The sequence below is a fragment of the Sarcophilus harrisii genome, chromosome 2 (genome assembly GCF_902635505.1).
Source record: "Sarcophilus harrisii chromosome 2, mSarHar1.11, whole genome shotgun sequence".
Taxonomy (NCBI): domain Eukaryota; kingdom Metazoa; phylum Chordata; class Mammalia; order Dasyuromorphia; family Dasyuridae; genus Sarcophilus; species Sarcophilus harrisii.
Window position 1 is genome coordinate 329763388 of NC_045427.1, and position 21267 is coordinate 329784654.

Consider the following 21267-nt stretch of genomic DNA (forward strand, 5'->3'; position numbering starts at 1 on the left):
TCCAGTGACAGAAGACTGGAGATGGTTCTGGATGAAGTGGGAGACCTTGGCCTTATTAAACTAAGGTTCTTCCTAGGTCTCAGTTTGATTCAGGCAATGCCTATTTAGTGATTAAAGCTAAGTGAAAAATGAAACAGAAAATGATGTTTTTTACCTAGTTAAAAAAAAGAACTTCAGTCTGGGAAAGGAATACCCAGGGTTTTTGGTCAAAACAAGAAACAATTGCTATTAACATTTATTCTGAGCCAATCAGGGCCTATTATAAAATTATTTTCATTTATGTATTTATGACATGATCATTTCTAACATAATTAGTTTAAAAATCTGAGTATAGGCCTTTTTTTATTAATAGACTTTTAGTTTTCAAAATACATGCAAAGATAGTTTTCAATATTTATCTTTGTAAAATCCTGTATTCCATTTTTTTCTCTCAAAGATCCAATATATGTTAAACATGGAGCAGATAGTTCTTTTTATTTTTTATTTTTTTTTTTATTTAATAGCCTTTTATTTACAGGATATATATATATATATATGGGTAACTTTACAGCATTAACAATTGCCAAACCTCTTGTTCCAATTTTTCACCTCTTACCCCCCCCCACCCCCTCCCCTAAATGGCAGGATGACCAGTAGATGTTAAATATATTAAAATATAACTTAGATACACAATAAGTATACATGACCAAAACATTATTTTGCTGTACAAAAAGAATCAGACTCTGAATTATTGTACAATTAGCTTGTGAAGGAAATCAAAAATGCAGGTGTGCATAAATATAGGGATTGGGAATTCAATGTAATGGTTTTTAGTCATCTCCCAGAGTTCTTTTTCTGGGTATAGCTAGTTCAGTTCATTACTGCTCCATTAGAAATGATTTGGTTGATCTCGTTGCTGAGGATGGCCTGATCCATCAGAACTGGTCATCATCTAGTATTGTTGTTGAAGTATATAATGATCTCCTGGTCCTGCTCATTTCACTCAGCATCAGTTCGTGTAAGTCTCTCCAGGCCTTTCTGAAATCATCCTGTTGGTCATTTCTTACAGAACAGTAATATTCCATAATTTTCATATACCACAATTTATTCAGCCATTCTCCAACTGATGGACATCCATTCAGTTTCCAGTTTCTAGCCACTACAAAAAGGGCTGCCACAAACATTCGTGCACATACAGGTCCCTTTCCCTTCTTTATAATCTCTTTGGGATATAATCCCAGTAGTAACACTGCTGGATCAAAGGGTATGCACAGTTTGATAACTTTTTGAGCATAGTTCCAAACTACTCTCCAAAATGGTTGGATTCGTTCACAACTCCACCAACAATGCATCAATGTCCCAGTTTTCCCGCATCCCCTCCAACAATCATCATTATTTTTTCCTGTCATCTTAGCCAATCTGACAGGTGTGTAGTGGTATCTTAGAGTTGTCTTAATTTGCATTTCTCTGATTAATAATGACTTGGAGCATCTTTTCATATGACTAGAAATAGTTTCAATTTCTTCATCTGAGAATTGTCTGTTCATATCCTTTGACCATTTTTCAATTAGAGAATGGCTTGATTTTTTATAAATTAGAGTTAATTCTCTATATATTTTGGAAATGAGGCCTTTATCAGAACCTTTGACTGTAAAAATATTTTCCCAGTTTATGAGCAGATAGTTCTTAAAAAGGAATTCAAAGTATTTACTACCTGTGGTGTTTTTCTTCTTTAAAATAATAATGGTTCTTTCTGAGAGAGAGGTTTCTCTGGGAGGTTTTCTGGAGGCAGCCTTAGTTTCAGTTACAAGTAAATAATCACCCAAATGCAGCCAGGTGCTAAAAGTTCAGATCTTTTATTGTGTCCTTCAATATAGTCCGGTTAGTTTTCTTAGAGGCCCCTCTCTCTCCTTGGTTCTAAGAGCTCTTGCAGCTTTGTCCCTTGCTTCTGCCTCTGCTTTCTTCAGCCTCCAGCCAGCACCTCCTTTCCTGAGTCTGAGCAGCCTTCTGGAGAGCCTTTCAGACTAGCATTGGTTTCAATGGGGGAAGTGCAGGATCCCAGCCACCATAGCTGTGTGAAATGAAGTGAATCTGGTTGCGCCTCCGAGAGTGGGCTTCTCTTGAACTGACTTGACGCTCCCCTCTCAGTGTTTTCAGCTCAACTCCCCGAGAGAGCCTCTGTCTGTTTCTTAAATATGATCTCTTCTGAGAGAGTGGGATTATGGGTTTCTCCCAGAGTGCTCTCTGCCCCTGAGAGCTTTAAGGGAGGTGTGAATTCAGATATCTCGTACTAAACCCTGAAATCTCTCAAACTGGTGAACTCCAATGAGTACTTAAATACTTCTTAATTATATGAGCTCTCTAAAGATGTGAACACAAGCATTGTTTCTATTAGTTGTACTTAGTACCTTGTTTCAAGTTCTGGCCCATAATATCTCCTCGTAGGATCAGATCAATCATACTGAACCATGCTAAATTAGATAATTATTGTCTCTATCAATTCTAATGACTTTACACTTTGTAAAGATTCCAATATATCTGGAATCATATAAAGTATCAACTCCATTTTCCATTAGCAGCTCCACTTGACTTCTACTCCTTGGAACATAGTCTAGGACACTTAGAACACAAACATGCTTAAAATAAAACTTGATGAACTGCTAGCAGAAAAAGTTAATTTTAGAGCTTTAATGCACTCACCTAGCACTGCTTCTCCCACCATCAATCACATCTTCATGTATTGCAACAGAATTCAATTCCATACCCTGATCACCCATCTCATCACAGAAGTCTAAAGGGCACAGCTTTCTTCAGGCTGCGGTTGTATGATGTAATGCTCTCTGCTGCAATAGATTTTGGGTGGGCAATGGAGGAACATGGAAAGTGGGCAACCACGTATATAGGGTGAGCAGCACTCCACCAAATCTAAGGAAAAGGTCTCTGCATTCAAATGGGGACAGTTCTTCTTTCTAAAAGTCACTTGAAGCAGATGAATTGCTCATCATGGGAGAACATTGAGATGCTTTGAGATCTAGGACCCAGGGAAACCACCATCAGAGTAAAAGGAGTCAAAACATGAACAATCAGGAAAAGTTAAAAAAAAAGAAAAGAAAAATTACCAGTTAGCTCAGGAACCACCGTTTTGGCCCCAGATCTTTTTCATTAGGCAAGTATGAATAAATATTGCAAGTTTAAGGAAAATGAATTGGTACCTGATTAGGCAGAGAATGCTGTGGTTTACCAACTTAATATAGAATTACAGAAGAATTTTTCCACATGGTTTAAAAGAGGAATGAGAGTTGTGAGAGCAGAATTTATGTCCTGACAACAGAAATAATTGGCAGAATATAAAAACTTGAGTCTACAGTGACAAATCTCACCAAAGAAAAAAGAGAGGATAACTGATTGGAAAAATGCAAATACATGGAAATTAAAGAAAATTTGGAAGACAAAAAGGCATTACCATTAAAGGAAATTATGATCTTTGTATCACTGAAATATACTGAACTAGAAGGTAGGATATATGTGTACAAATTAAGGTCTTCCAGAGGAACATGACAAGTCAAAAAAACCTTACAGGATAGGAAATTATACAAGAAAACTATTCTGAACAGAGAATACAAACAATCACCAAAGGCAACAATAAAATAACATCATTAAGTAACTTTTTCCTAAATGTTCATGAGGAAAAAAGAAAGTTGAAGTTAAATAGGTGGTTTGGAGAATAATCAGACATGAAACAACATGAACAAAACACAACCTACAAGTAAATCAATTTTTTTTTCAAGACTAAAGTATAGAATGAGAGGGTGTATGAATGGAGAAGGGGAAGAAGATAAAAGGGAATAAGTAGTATATCTATATCAAATCTAAAACTAATAAGAAATTAACTCGGGCTTTTAGGAGAAAAGCATTTATATGAGAATGGGCAAGAAGGTTAAGAAAGAGATTGAAAAAGGGAAAAGGAAAATCTTATCTCAGAAGAGAGCTGGTACTGCAGAATGCAACAATGGAAAGAAGAGGAAGAAATGGGAAATGGGAAAATTTAGAATATATATTGCAGGAATATGGTGTTTAGAAATCATGTATCCTGCTTTATGGGAAGAGGAATGTGAGTTCCTGGAGATAATTGAAAACCAGAAAAGTGTAAAGATTTTGGGATACATGAGGGAAAATGATTAAGGGTCAGGGTAAAGGTAAAGAATGAATTGCACAGGTAAAAGTGCAGGGATATTTGTATTGTAGAACAATCTATTGCAATAGATATTTCTAAATCTCAATGGAAAAAAAGGATCCATGGGTTCAAAGATGAAGCAACTATTTTGTGATAGAAAAGAATTGGAAACAATAGATATCTATAATTTGGGAAATAATTAAACAAGTTGTGGAATATGAATAAAATAGGATATTACTGTGCTTTAAAAAATGAAGAATGAAAAAAATTACCCAGGCATGGGTTTTGTCAATAAAAAGTTATAATAAAAAAATAAAAATAAACTGGAGAATGCTTAAATATAGAAGCATGGAAAGATTTATATGAACTGATGTAGAGTGAAGTAAGTAGAACCAAGAAAACAGTATGCACCATGAATATGACACTATAAATGGAGGGGGCAGGGAGAGAAGCAAAACCCCAGCCACATATATAGAAAAAATCATAAGTAAATATTGCAAAATTATGAAGAGAAAACATAACTCAAAAGAAGAGCTATGAAAAACATTTCTAGTACTTTGCAGAAATGGGAGTTATAAAAATTTATATTACACGTTTTCAGAGTTTTTCCATCTTTGAAAAGAGCCCTGATAAGTTATGTTGATTTTTTTTCCCCCTTTTTTTCTTTCTTTCTTCCTCCTTAAAATGTATTTTCTGGGTTCATGACCTAGGCATAAAGAATGAGATTATAAATAAATTAGAGGAACATAGGATAGTTTACCTTTCAGACCTGTGGAAGAGGAAGAAATTTATGACCAATTAAGAATTAGAGATCATTACTGATCACAAAATAGAAAATGTTGATTATATGAAATTGAAAAGTTTTTGTGCAAACAAAACTAATGCAGACAAGATTAGAAAGGAAGCAATAAACTGGGAAAACATTTTTACAGTCAAAAATTCTGATAAAGGCCTCATTTACAAAATATATAGAGAATTGACTCTAATTTATAAGAAATCAAGTCATTCTCCAGTTGATAAATGGTCAAAGGATATGAACAGACAATTCTCAGATGAAGAAACTGAAACTATTTCTAGCCATATGAAAAGATGCTCCAAGTCATTATTAATCAGAGAAATGTAAATTAAGACAACTCTGAGATACCACTACACACTTGTCAGATTGACTAGAATGACAGGGAAAGATAATGTGATATGTTGGAGGGGATGAGGGGAAAATAGGGACACTAATACATTGTTGGTGGAATTGTGAATACAACCATTCTGGAGAATAATTTGGAACTATGCTCAAAAAGTTATCAAACTGCATACCCTTTGATCCAGCAGTGTTTCTACTGGGCTTATGTCCCAAAGAGATCTTAAAGAAGGGAAAGGGACCTGTATGTGCAAGAATGTTTGTGGCAGCCCTCTTTGTAGTGGCCAGAAACTAGAAACTGAGTGGATGCCCATCAATTTGAGCATTAAAGCTCTAAAATTCTCCAATTGGAGAATGGCTGAATAAATTGTGGTATATGAATATTATGGAATATTATTGTTTGATGAGAAATGACCAACAGGATGATTTCAGAAAGGCCTGGAGAGATTTACATGAACTGATGCTGAGTGAAATGAGCAGGACCAGGAGATCATTATATACTTCAACAACAATACTATATGATGATCAATTCTGATAGACCCACGTGGCCCTCTTCAACAATGAGATGAACCAAATCAGTTCCAATGGAGCAGTAATGAACTGAACGAGCTACACCCAAGTGAAAGAACTCTGGGAGATGACCAAGAAGCATTAAATAGAATTCCCAATCCCTATATTTTTGTCTGCCTGCATTTTTGATTTCCTTCACAGGCTAATTGTATACTATTTCAGAGTCCAATTCTTTTTGTACAGCAAAACAAGTGTTTGGATATGTATACTTACTTTGTATTTAATTTATATTTTCACATATTTAACATGTATTGGCCATCCTGCCATCTAGGGGAGGGGAAGGGAGAAAGGAGGGGAAAAACGGAACAAAAGGTTTGGCAATTGTCAATGTTGTAAAATTACCCATGCATATAACTTGTAAATAAAAAGCTATTAATAAAAAAAAAGTATTTTTTTTAAGACAAAATGCCTCTCCGGAGTTAGAAAAAGTGATGTTAGGGTAATTGGTGTTTTTTTTTTGTAAATGTTTTTTTTGTTGTTTTTTTAAAGACATCAATCAAAACTTAAGAAAAAAAGGATTTTTTTTTTTTAAAGACAATGGGCTCAAGCAGCTTTTTGAGCAAAAATATTTACTAGGATGATATAGTAAGACTAATTAGTACAAAACATTTCCCCATTAAACATATTCTTCCACAAATATACAGGGATCCTAGGGAAAAAGTGGGCTCATAATGAGCACTTTGGAAGTGAAGCTCATGTATAGAATATACTTGTAAAATGGTAGAACTATTCCTGGTGCTTTATATCCTTTCTTGAGTTTGATATATTCTTTTCTGGGTCAGGTCTTTTAAGTTATCTCCGTCTTTAAGTAACTTTCTTTCCATATCAGCTTGTACTTGGTGTATTTGTTTTTGCCTTCATATGTCTGTATCCCTCTGGGTTAGTCTGTTTGATTACAGTTGAATTGTCTGCTACTGATCTAATCTCACTGATGACATGAGGAGAGAAAAAAGGGGAGGGGAAGGGATTCACCAAAGAACGATTCCATCTTTTACTCCAGAAATGTAATCTTCAACTTCTGAAATCAGTATCCTTCACTAGGTAAAGCCCAGTTTCGTGATGTTTTAGTATAATTCTGAATTATCTACAGTTAGAAAGTAATCTAGCCCGCTTTTTAAATTTTAATTTAATTATTGACCCAACTTGTTGTCACCCTCTAATATAGTGGTAGACAGATTCTGTATTTTATTGATCCAAGTACATGTACAGTCTGAGGAAAAAATTCTTCACTGATTTGATCTTTCCTCTGTTGATGTTCACTTTCTTAATTGGTTAATTCTTTTAAGGCCAGAGCTTTTCAAAGAACCTTTTCAACATTTTAAGATTTGTACAATATTCATAAATAGAAACATCTAAAAGAGTTTACCATGCCCAGAGAATTCTTTTTCAACTTATACTTTGTTTTCTGTCACCTTGTTTTCTGTATGATCTGATATTTGTTAGACGTTTCTTAAAAAGATTTGTTTTCATTACAGTCTTTCTTTTGATCTTAAACAATTTTGATATGTGGTTGGGACCTTTTAGGAAAAGATCCTTAAAGTCAACATTTTGCTGTATATATTAAAATTCTTTTTCTTAGTCAGTAAACAGCAAACACAGAAGGATCTTATATCTTCTCTATATTTTAATAAGTTACAAAAGGGTAAAGTTATGTGATCCATTATAGAATTTTCTTTTGTGAAAATCTGCTTAAGCATTCACATAAGTGAGTCAGTAAATATTTATTGAATTTCTGTTACTTGCCAGCACAAGGCATTCAAAAAAAAATGTAAAAGACAATTCTTGCTGTGGATAGGGTGAGGAGTAGGAGTAACATGAAAACAACTTTATACAAACAAGCTGATTACAGGATTAACTTGACAGAAAGAAGGCATTAGAAACAGAGGATCAGGAAAAATTTCAGATAGAAGATAGGACTTTATCTGAGACTTAGAAGAAGCCAGGGAGTAGAGATGAGGAAGGAGAACATTCTAAGTATGAGGGAAGACAAGTGAAAATACCCAGAGTAAAGAGGTAGAGTGTCCTAATTGATGAACAATAAGTAGGTCAGCATCATTGTATGGCAAAGTACACAGAAGGAAATAAGAGTGGGAGTCTGTGTGTATTAGGCAGGTTATGAATATGAATATGAATATGAAACAAGATTTTATATTTAGTCCAGGGGTATCCTCTGGAGTTTATTAAGCAGGAAATTAACATGATTATATATTCATTTCACGAAAATCATTTTGACAGTTGAATGGAAGATAGAGTAAAGAGGAAATATGTCAGGGAGACCAATCAGTAACCTATTGCAGTAATAAAACAAGTATGAGATAATGAGGGTGTCAGGATGGTGATAGTTCCAGAGGAGAGAAGGTATATTTGAAAGTCTTAAAAAGATCAGGTCCACTAATCCTGGGTGTCCCCACGGTTTTTAACAATAGGCCCCAATAGGGACCTTAGCAAGGCCGGTAGGCCTTAGCAAGAAATTGAATATAGAGGTTTGAAAGAGTGTGAGGAATTAAAGATGACATCTAGATTTTGAGCCTGAGTTTTTGGAAGGATGGTGGTATTTTCCACTATATATATTATATTATATTATATTATATGACATCACATTCGGAACTATCCATCTTTTCTTTACTTCCTTGTAGGTTTTCTTTTGTTCTCTGCTGTGGACTTTTTAGTTTATTCTTTTTCCCCTTCTCTTCTCCCCACCCACAATCTCCAAGCAGGTTACAGTTAAGTGTATATATATATATATATATATATATATATATATATACATAAACATATCTATATTTATGTTTATCCACTTATACACATATATGTAATACACATATCTAAAACAATATTAATGTGGTTGACATATAATATAGATTTCTCTTTTGATTGAATCTTTTTTTAAGTTTTAACTTTAATTTTTAACTTTTTTGACTTTTAAATCAATGATTATTACCCCTACTTTAAAAAAAAAAAATAAATTCTAAGCCTGATCATTGTTGTTGAATTTGTGTATATTTATCCCTGCCAACTTTTCTACTTTACTTCTAATCACTAGCTTGCCTTTCTATTACTTTTCCTCCCCAAACCTCAGGATCCCTCCCTCAATTTCTCCCTCTTTATCTTTTCTCTCTCTCTTTCTCCCATTCTCATTAATCTACACATCTTAACCCACTTCTGTTAATCTACATACTTTTTTGTATCCTCCTTATCCTAATCCTTCCCACTGTTATTTCTTTAGAAATTTTGGAGGGTTTTATATCCTGCGCTATATATGTTCATTGTTTTCTCTTTAACCTATTCCCTATGTGAGTAGGATTTCAGAACTATCAGCCTTCCTCCCCAATCTAATTCCTCTGGGTCACTTTTTGCTCTTGCATCTCATTTGTATGATATAATTAATGTTTTTACCTTTTCATACTTGGTTTTACTTTTTAGAATCACATTGCACTTGGCTCTACCTCAATCTTTCTTTTGAACTTCCCAGTTTCTAATGACAATCCTAGAGATAGGGTTTATATTTACATATGTAAAACAAACTCTTTGTCCTTAGAGTCCCTTGAAATAAGTCTTTGATGTTGACACTTATATGTCAAATTTTCTATCAAGTTCAAGATTTGTTTGTCACAAAATCCAGAAAATCTGGCGATTCATTGAATGTCTTTTTTAAATTCAGTATTGTATTAAATTTTATTGCATATAACATTTTTGGCCAGCAACTTCTCTGTCCTACCTCTGCACTTATATGGATGTGTGCTGATTCCATCTGGCCCAGGGCTGAGTCTTTGCAGCACAACAAGGTTTAGCATTCCTTATCAGTGGAGGTTCCCTCAGTCTTCTTTTGTTGACTTCCCACATTGTCTGGAAGGTGAAAGTTCGCTGTGAATGGGGCTGAGACTATCTCTGAACCTAGCTAACCCCACCCCAGGGTTTGTTGCGTGTTGTTTCATTGGAACTAGGCTGAGGAAATTCTTCAGAATTTCTTACAGAACAATAGTGTTCCATTATATTCATATACTACAACTTGTTTAGCCATTTCCTAATTGATGGGCATCTGCTCAATTTTAAGGCCCTTGCCACTACAAAAAGAATTGTTACATTTTTGCACATGAGTCCTTTTCTGTTTTTAATGATCTCTTTGGGATATAAACCCAATAGTGGCACTGCTGGGTCAAATCTGCTTTTTTGCTTTAGCTGAAGCATAATAAATTCTGCTCCAGTCTTTTACTTTTATTCTCTCTTTATCTTTCTGTTTCAAATTGATAAGGTCTAGATTTAGGGAACCAAAATGAGATTAGAGTTTCTGGTGGTCAGTGAGTTAAATGATGAGGTCTAGTGGCAAGTTTGAGGTTCACGGAACCAAATAGAGAGGTTTGGCTCCCCTGCACCCCCTTGGGATTCGGAGCAAGGGTAGGGAGTTTTAGCGGCGCAGAGATTCTCTGTAAAGGAATTTACAGACCTGAAAACCTAGATTGATAAGAGATTTATTATAGGGATTGGGAAATAAGGTTAGAAATCCTGACAGAGAGGCATAAAGTCTCATTAGGGAAATAGGTGAGTGTAAAGAGGGTGGCACTGGAAAAGAATATTCCAGTGGGCAAAGGCCCTTGGCATAGCAAGCAGGGCATAACTGGCATGTTTATAGAACCTCTGCAAAGAGGATTTTAGCTGAAGGGAACTTGTGGGTGGAGTTCTATAAGCTGGGTTTCAACTTGAGCTGACTTTGAATTTGAATTCAATGAGTTTTAGGACTGAACCGACCCTACCCAGATAGGAATGAAACTGTTTGTCCCTTGGGCAGGGTCCCTCATTGAGGCAGAGTTGAAGGAGATTTTCTCCTTCAAGGATTTTTAGTTTTGGGGTCCCTTCTTCAAAATGTGTTTCTTGTAAACAAAATATTGTAGGATTCTGTTTTTTAATCCACTCTACTATTCCTTCCATTTTATAGGCGATTTCATCCAATTCACATTCACAGTTATGATTATCAGCTCTTTATTTCCCTCCATCCTTTTTCCTCCCCTACACATAGTGTTTTTAACTCACCCCAGTCACCCACTGCCCTATCTTCTGTCACCCCTCTCCCCTTCTCACCTGTTTTTCCTTGTATTTCTACCCTTTTTTCTATTTAGTTTCTCCCTTTTCTTTCCTCTTTTTCCTATTCTTTTTTTTTTCCTTCTCACTGCCTTTCCTTACTCTTTGAGCTGTGCTGACCCTTTCACTCCAGCCAGACTGTCCTTTCTTAAAGTCCTTTCAATTTATCTTAAGTTGGAGAGTGGTTTCATTAATAAGCTTACAAATGGTGTAGTAGATTCCTGGACTCCCCATATCTAGCTCTCTTCTGTTGTAATGCTGGAGAAACTGAGGATAAAGATTAGAGAACAATTTAATAATTTATTTAATGGAGGGATTTACTGGGACCAAATGGATCCATGGTTTGGTCCCAGGGCTGAATGAGTCTATCTCAAAAAATCCAGCTGAGAGTGTCAGATACAAGATTCTTTTATAGGGTAACAAGAACAATGACATAATGGGGGAGGTACCTGGATGGGGATGGCTTAATGGAGAGAGGCACCTAGGATGACATAATGGAGGGAGATACTGGAGAGGCTCCTGGTATTCTAATGATGTCCAAAATGGATAAAGACCTTTATCCCATAAATAATAAATCCCAAAAAAGAGGGAATGATTATAGCCTGAAGTCTAAGATAAAAGACTTTTATCCTATCAAACATTATAACCTGAGGCAGAGTAACTGAATAGGACAATTAGGGAAATTGTCAGGACATTAAAAGAGAACTGTGGCACAACACTGTAATTTGTATTTCTCTTTTAAGATGTTTTTCTGAGACACAGATGAGTAGAAGCCCTCCTTTATAATCTATATATATGTATGGTCAAGCAAAACAAAGGAAATTTTGGTCATCTATGAGAATACATGTCTGATTTTGTACTTATAGGCCATCACTTATGCCTAAGGATAGAAGGTATGTTTATTCTCACCCTTGTGAAGTCACATTTAGTTCTGAGGTCTTTGAGAATTTCCCCTGTTTTTTATTATTAGTATGTGTTCTCTTTCTGAATACCAAAATTTCTTTAGTTAAGTTGTGCAGTTTACTTAGCCTTTTACCAATTGATGGAGACTTCCCTCTCTTCTCTTTACTCTCAAAACTTATTAAATTACTGTGTGTGAAGGTATGACATAATCAGACGTGCTTAAGGAAGATCAGTTGACTGTAAAATCAAGGACAGACTGGAGAAGGGGGGATAGGGAACTTGAGACAGGAGATAGGTTCCCTTGGAACAATTAATAGGGTACTGAGGTAGTCCAGATATGAAGTGATGAAGGCCTGCATCATAGTAGTGTCAGCAGAGAGATACATACTAGAAATCAAAACAAAGATTAAAAAAAAAAAAACAATTTGGCAACTGACTGAATATGGAGCATGAAAGAGAAGACACTTAGTAGTTATAAGCGTAACTAATTGGGAGGACAGTGGATACAGTAATAGGGAAGAGGAGAGTTTTTGAGGAAATAGGTTATATATATATTTACATACAGCAAATTTAAATGACTGTGACATCCAATCAGAGAGGTAAGAGAAAAACCAGGCAAAAGCAGTGTTATGAAAACCTAAAGAGAATAAAAAAGGGTGTTAAAGGCTTCAGAGAAATCGAGAAGAATTGAGGCAATTCCCAATAGATTTGACTATTTAAAAGATCTTTGGCAACTGGAGGGAACAATTTCAATTGAATGATGAAATTGATGTCAGACTTTAGAGTTAAAGGACAGTAAGGAAAGGACATGGGAAAATCTTTTAATGATGGTCTCAAAGATTTTAGCCACAAAAGAGACATATAGGACAATTACTAACAGGATCAGATAGATGAGAGGAGGCTTTTGCTTTTTTAGGGAGAGGTACAGATAGCAGGTGTTTTGTTGTTATTTGTCCTTTGTTCTTGAAGAAGATCACATCAGGGAGGTATCCTATGTCATGCAAGTGAATTGGATTTAAGAGAGGGAGGGCTGGGCAAGTTACCAGCTTCACTTTCTCCTCCAGAACCATCTGAGTCCAGTGAAAAGATATGGATCAGGATGAATGGAAATGAGACATGCATATGTGGGCATGTTTATAGGTAATCAGGAAATAAGACAGAGATCAAGGATTAGTGAGGAAGTAGGAGTGATATATAGGATAATTTGATGTAAAAGGTGGAATAGAATGGGATCACTTAGGCATATAGAGACATTTATGTAAGATAGGAGTGAAGGAGATAATGTCAGAAGGCTTCTGGGTTATATGAGGATAGAAGGTAGCTCTTAGAGAATGGCCTTGAGGCAGAGCCAAAATAAGGGAAAGAGGCTGGGAAGTTACATGAGCTTTCCCCATTTCCCTTGGGAACAATATTAAATCAAGCCCCTAAATAGATTCTGGAGCAACTGAACTTACCATTCCCCTCCCTCCCCCCCAATTGGAGTGAAATAATTTTCCAGCTTGAGATAACTTAGATTTCAGGAAAGATCTGTCTCATTTGAGTAAAAGGGGAACCCAGCCCAGTGCAGATCATGCATGGATAAGCCAGTGGGATGCTGTTAGCCACAGCACAGATCAGCAATCAAGAACCCTTTGTCCTGGGTAATCACGCTAATGGCATAGGAGGCCATCAGTAGATTGGCATGTCCAGAAACCAGATGACAGCAGGCATGACTAGCTGGGCTTCCCCAGTGCATTGAGCAAGCTACCATCATCTGAGGCCCTAGAGCTCAAAGCAAGTGAGCAGGCCCTTGGCTGGCCCCCAGCATAAGAAGCTTGGGACAGTGCTGTCAACTTTAAAAGATATGAAATAAGGGGGAAAAAAAAGATAAAACAAAAAACAACCTTGACCATAGAAAAATTCCATAGACGGGGAAGATCAAAACACTAATTCATAATAGGACAAAATATCCACATGTGAAATCCCAAAGGGCAATGTAAATTGGTCTTAAGCCCTAAAAGCCTTCTTAGAAGAGTTCAAAAGGGATTTTAAAAATAAAAAAGAGAGACAGAAGAAAAATTAATAGAAGAAAATGCTAAGTATAGAAGAGTCAACAGCTTAGAAGATGAGAGAAAATTTGAAGATAACAGTTGGCTAAATGAGAAGAAAAAAACCCACTACAGAAAATAACTCCTTTTAAAATATAATTAGCCATATATAAAAAGATGCATAAAAGATAACTGAAGAAAACCTTTTCTTAAAAATCAGAATTGATCAAATGGAAGCTAATGATTATGAGACATAGTCATAAACAATCAGTAAACAAAATCATAAGAATGAAAAAAATAGAAGAAGATATAAAATAACCTCATTGAAAAAAGTCAACCTTAAGATTTTCTGCACTAACTGAAAGACGTGATTTTTTTTGATTTTTTAAAAAAAAGAACTTGGACAATATCCATCTTTCAAGAATTACCAGTGAATATATGAATGATATCACATAATATTATAGAACCAGAGGGTAAAATAATCATTAAAAATATTACCTCCTGGAAATATCCTGAAACAGATCCCAAAATGAAAACTCCAAGGAATATTGTGGCCAAAGGCTAAAATTATCAGGTCAAGGAGAAAATATTGTTAACATTCAGAAAGAATTGATTTAAGTATTAAGGAGCCATAGTCAGGATTACACAGGATTTAGCAGTTTCTACATTAAAAGTTAAAAGGTCCAGAATATGATGTTATGGAGGGCAATGGATTACAACCAAGACTCAACTACCTAGCAAAATTGAGCCTAATCTCAGAGGAGAAAATATGGATATTCATTCAATAAAATTTCTGATGGAAAGACCAGAATTGAACACAAAATTCAGTCTTCAAATAAAGGCTCAAGAGAAGTATTAAAAGATAAAGAGGAAAGGAAAATAAAAAAGTTGTTTGAGATTAAACTGTTTACACCCTTGCATGAAAAGGAATACTTGTAACTCTTGAGAACTATATTTTTATTAGGGCAGTTAGGAGTTCACATAGACAGAGGGTGCAGGTGTGAGTTGACTTTGATGTGATAATATAAAAGAAATTAAGGGATAGAAAAAAGGATTGTATTGGGAGAAGAGGAAAGGGGAGGCAAAATGGGGTAAATTTGATCACTTGAAGAGGCACAAAAGACCTATTATGGTAGAGAGAAAGAAGGGAAGGGAATGTACTTTGTTTGAACCTTAGTCTCAGTTTGTCTCAAAGAGGGAGTAACATACACACTCAAGTGGTTATAGAATTTATCCTACCCTCTAGAGAAATGAAGTGAAAGGGGAAAAAAAGGATACACAGTAGATAGAAGGAAGGGCAGAAGAAGTAAGAGGGGAAAGGAGAAGGGAAAGGAATATGGTAAGGTGGAGTTATGAGAGGGTAGAATTAAGGGAGGTTGGGGTCAGAAGCAAAACTGATGAAGGAGTACAGAGTGTAAGAAGAAAAATAGGACGGAGGGAATACTTGGTAATCATAACTATGAATATAAATGGGATGAATTTCCTATAAAATGGAAGCAAATAGCAGAATCGATTCAAAACTAGAACCCTATAATATGTTGTCTGCAGGAAACATATGTGAACCAGAGACATATACACAGAATAAAGATAAAGGGTTGAAGAAGAATATATTATGCGTCAGCTGAAGTTAAGAAAAAGCTGGGGTAGCAATCCTGATAACAGACAAAGCAATAAAGATAGAACTATATCTTGCTAAAAAATACCATAGACAATTAAGTAATATCAATACTAAATATATGCACCAAGTGGTGTAGCATTCAAATTGTTAGAGGAGAAATTAAGTGAGTTATAGGAAAAGATGGAGAGCCAAATTATGCTACTGGGCAGCCTCAAGCTCCCTCTCTCAGAATTAGATAATCTAACCACAGAATAGACAAGAAGTTAAGAAAGGTAACTAGAATTTTAGAAAAATTAGATATGATAGACCTCTGGAAAAAAATTGAATAGGGATAGAAAGGAATATACTTTTTTTTCCCTCAGTAATACATGGCACTTAACACAAAAATTGACATATATCAAGGCATAAAAATCTTACAATTAAATGCAGAAAGGCAGAAATATTAAAAGCATTTTTTTCAGATCATGGTGGAACAAAAATTACATGTAATAGGGAATGTCCTCAATTTTTTTCACTAAAAATATGAGGAAAGTTTTTTGGCTCATGGAATAAAGGAAGTTGGAGCAATGGAGTTTTTGAATAGTCAAGAGAGTAGGCTTAGCGAGATGTAAAAGGATTACTTTGCTCTAGGGGCTGCTCAGTTCAATTTGTAGTGAACCCAGTCAGCATCGTTTATATGAATTTCTTCATCTTCATTCAGATGCATGAGTAAGGTAAATTGCAATGAATTATGAAAATAGTATAGGTTTGAGATGTGGTTGAGCAATATCAGTTAATAGGATTATGGGTCAAGGGACTTAATGAAGTCCTTTTCAACTAGAATCTAACCGGTTCATCATAGGGTTTAGATGGAGGAAAATAATTTATTGGACACCCATTTTTCCAGTTTGTTGCTAAAGCAAAAAGTTTTGTTATAAATATTTTTTAACACATATTTCTTTTATCATTTTATTGTATAAGCCTAATGAAAGTAACACTGGGTCAGTGATTATACTAAGTTTAGTGACTTTGGGAGTGTATTTCCAAATTATTTTCCAGAACATTTGTACTCCACAGTTCTCCCAATAGCATTCCAATGTTCTCCTGAAGCCCTTCCAACAATTATAAATTTTAATTTTTGTCACCTTTGACAATTTTGTGTGTTAATTTGATTTGAGTGTTAAAATTTGTTTTAGATGGACTTCCTTTTGTAGTGTCACAATTTTAGAAATATTTCTTTATGAAGAAGTTATGAAGTTGGTAGAAGTAATTCTGTATCTCAAATCGTAAGGACCTCTCCTTTCAGCCTTTTAGAAAGTGATATGGGACAGGATAGAAACCAAGCTTTGTATCCTTTTCCAGAATGAACTTTTTGGAGAGACTTATCCCACCTAGAATTCTAATTCCTTTTCCCTCAAGGATGGAAATCCCTATAGTTTTCCCTCTAACTGGTTTTTCACTGTTTCTCCTACTCCTTACATCAATTACATTTCTTTTCCTTCACATGGATAGACTGAGTCAGTGTCTTTTTGTGAGGTACGGATTTGTTGAGGCAAGTCCTTAGGAATATGAGGAAGTCCCTCTGTCCTGAAGCATAATCCTTTCAAGTTACTTGTGTTGACTATGTTTCACAAGTCATAAATATCTGAGTTGGGAACACAGAATGAGAACCTCAAGTTTTCCCAATGTTATTTCATGTATTTTTAAAAACCTTTTGCGGTTTCTGTGTTCTTATCTTAAAGGCTTAGCTTAGATTATTCTAGATTTGACACTATTTTCTTTTTTTTTTTTTTGGGGGGGGGGACAGTTTTGAAAAATAACTATTGTGTCATCTTCCTAATGTTGTAACCTTGATGCTCCCTGTTGTTAGTTTTGAATCAAGGATACTATACCTTGTTAAAAATCATAAACTTGTCTCTTCAGTTGAGTCAACTTGACTTTTGGGGGGGGGTTATCTCTGATTAAAATCAAAAGGGGAAAGGGATTCAGATGATTGAGCATGCATTTTTAACCGTACTTTGTGTATTGTTCTTCTGTACATATGTTTATACTGTTCACTTTGCCTAGAATACCTTCTCTTTTCCTTTCAACCTAATTCTTACCCATGTTTCAAAGTGTAATTCAAATCTTGCCTTTTCTGCCGTAGAAAACAGCCCATGATAAGTTCTATTACTCAATTAGATTTTAAGTTCCTTGAAGATAGGGACCATCTTATACATCTTAGTATTCACTATAATGTCTTGCATATAGTAGATAATTATGAGTACAAGATGATTAGAATGCATATTCTGAATTAGTGAAACACATGACATCTTTTTATCATGTGATTGTGAAATGTCAAAAATATTGATTATTATGTTCAAATTTTTTCCATTCCTCACTGTGAAACCTGCTATTATACCAGTACCTTCATTTCCTTTTCAGCTGTGATGTTTGTGGAGACAGATGTCATCTTTCCTGTCCTGTGAAGTATGTGATGAGGAGTAATATTTGACTTCTGTGTGCTCTGAACCTGTGAAATCTACAAGGTCTCAGAGCACAGCTCTAAGCTAGCCAAGTAAGCCCGGAATACAATGAACAAATTGAACTTCCATAATAATAGAGTCATGCAAGACCGCAGAAGTGTTTGTATTTTTCTACCCAATGATAAATCTCTGAATATCATCATAAATGTGAGTAAACTTGATACTTTAGAAGTTCATGAATGTCTTACTTTCCATCCACAGCTCCTGATAAAAAAAAAATTTGTTTGTATATAAAGATAACTATATTTATTAATATGGTAACATTTTAGGATCACAGTGTATTGTGTGCTTAATATTCTCTCTCTATATATATACTTTGGAAATTGAAAATTAAGAGAAAAAAAGTCACTTGGTATCACTTTGTATTTTTCTACTACTTCTATACTATGTTTTGTAGATTTATTTAAAAGAATATAACTTAAGAGAAAGCCTTCTGGGAAGCTGATATTTCTTTAATTAAAAAATATGGCTTTTATAACAGATATAACTCAGAAAATTGTCTATTTTTCTTTACGCAATCCCTATAATTTCATGGAATTTGTTAAATTATAGTTTCCTTCTTAGCATCAAACCTGATCTGTTTGTTAGAATTATAATATTTATGACAAAAATACTTTATTCCTAAACACTATTTCTGCTCAAACATTTAAAAACTCTATTAATTTTTCACAATTCTTTATTTTTTTAGTTGCAGAGATGTTATTTTGCAGGTAGAGGATATTCTTGACCAGGCTTTCCTTACCATGATGAAACAATAGTTTCCATCTAAAAAAATGATATTCATATTCCACAATTTTTTAGAGGAAAATAAATTTATGCAAATATTATCCTTTTTTCTACATTTCTTAAGTAATTTAGTTCAAGTCAAAAGAATAATATGTACTTATGATATGTATATTATACATATATATATACATACACACAAGGTACTAACGAAGTACTTATAATTATAAGTCTTCAAAAATACCGAATAAAAAAACAATAAAACTGCTTCTGCAGTTCATACTTTATTGGAGGTTGGGGGAAAACAACATGTACACACATAAATATATACAAAATAATTTCAAGAATTAAGTCTGAAGAAAGCCAGGGAAAAGCACTATGGTTTGGAGGAAAGAGCATAAACTCTGGTATCAGAGGAAAATGCTATCTCTGACTACTTCTAATCCTTACCCAGAACTTGTGCAAATCATATAATCTTATCTATTAACATAAGAGAGTTGAGCTACTTGGTACTTGAATTCCCTGACAGCTATATATTTATGATTCTGTGATTCTAAAAGGCTGGGATAAATTGGGAATACATTCCAGGTATGTAAGCAAAGTTATGTAAAGGCAAAGGTATGGAATATAGAACGTAGTCAGTGAGAAACAGCTAGTAAAAAATGTATTTTGTGTGCAATATAATAACCACAGAACTTGAGGGTTGGAAGGAAACTCAGCTGTCATCTAGTCCAAGCTATAATCAAGAAGAATCTAACCACTATCTCTCAAGGCAATCCATTATACTTTGGGATAGTTATAATGTTAGAAAATTTTTGCTGACATTAATTAATTAATTAATTTATAATTATAAATTTTCCTCTTTCCAACTTAAATCCATTGCTTCTGGTGTTAATCTCTTTACAGATTACTCTAATCCCCCTTATACAAGATTAGGCTTGGAATTAGGAAAATCTAAGTTCAAATCCTGCCTCAGATACTTATTTGCCGTTACCTTGGGCAAGTCACCTAAGTTCTGTTTGCCTTAATCGAAATGGTGAAGTATTCCAGTGTATTTGCCAAGATTGACATGCAGGGTCCACAAAGAATTAGACACAATAATAACATATACACACATACATTCATTCAAGCATTGGTGTATTATATAATTATATATGTATATAGATATAGGTGTGTCAGACATGACTGAACAATACCAATATACACATGTATATACATACAGGTATTAAAATGTTATATAATTATATACATAATTCACAAAAACATTCCTTAGAGACAGAATGTTGGTCTTCCTCATATGAATGTGTAAACCCACTTTTTTTAATGTGTCCAACCATAATCCCTTGATCTTCTGATTTGCTAGTTCCATAATGAATCATTTATTTTCTGTTCTGTTCTTTGTTTATAAAAATGAGTTACATATTTATTTTGGCATAAACTGAGGAAAACTATTGACAGCTATACACATTACTATTAATAAATGTTATCTTGCTCAGAAAGAACATACCTTGGTCTATATTTTTGTTAAATTTTGTTCATTATGTAATTATCCCAAGAGATTTTTAAAAAATGGATATCAAACATAGGTTATAGAAATGCACTGTTGCTGGTTGTCCCTTGTTAGTCTGTTTCATTGACCTACTACTCTGTTTTTTAGATAATGCCAGATGTGTGATGATTGCTGCTTTAAAAATATAATTAGAATTCCAAATATTCAATTCTTCCTTCCTAACTTTAAAAAAAAAAATTTTTCATTAATGTGTTAGATTTTTGGTGATTCTATTTGTTTTATTTTTGTAAATTTTTAAATTTATTTTAACCTTAAATACAGAATGAAAAAAGAAAAAAGACCATTGCCATGTCCACAGTACAAAATAAAACCATATTCAATAAAAAACAATCTGAGATGCCTCCTCTTTTCAAGGCCCTGTTTTTTATAGGGCTAGATGTCCAGTCATTCAAGAACAACTATACCAAATACAGAATAATTCCATTGATTGAAATGTGATATATAAATTAAAATAAGCAAAATAATATATCATCCGGATCACAAGTTAGGTGAAGTAAGAAATATTTCCACATAAGTGAGACAAACTTTTTAAGTTGGGCAGGAGGAAATGTTATAAGCTATCACAAGTTGAGTGATCTAAGTAGTCAATATAATAATCTGTTCCCATTAGACAAGTGATTGGTCCCAAGGTTTAAAAATATTTTGGGGAATTTTCCATATAGTTGTAATCTCTGCCATGCTGGGCATGATCATCATGACAAGAAAAAACAAATTATATGAATTATATTTGTACATACACATATACATACACATTTATAAATGTACATCTATAGCTTCATACACATATACATATACATACACGTACATCTAAAGCAATATTGATATGGCTGCTTTATAATGTAGATTTCATTTGATTGAATCTTTTAAAAGTTTGACTTTGTCTTTTGACTTTTTTTCCCTAGTAAATTCTCCTTCTGATGGTTTTTATATTGTTTGTGTATGTCTCTTATTTTTCATCCCTGAATTCTTTTAGTTTACTTCTACCTGT

The 21267-nt window shown here is 34.3% G+C and overlaps 1 protein-coding gene across 1 annotated transcript in view; it reads left to right on the plus strand.

Moving 5' to 3' along the window:
- FRMD6 (FERM domain containing 6) overlaps window positions 1–21267 on the plus strand; it is a 103815-nt gene that overhangs the window by 29037 nt on the left and 53511 nt on the right. The window contains exon 2 of the mRNA XM_003758810.4: window positions 17886–18133. Coding sequence (XP_003758858.1) covers window positions 18035–18133 — 99 coding nt within the window. The 5' untranslated portion in view covers window positions 17886–18034. The remainder of the gene's footprint in view (window positions 1–17885; window positions 18134–21267) is intronic.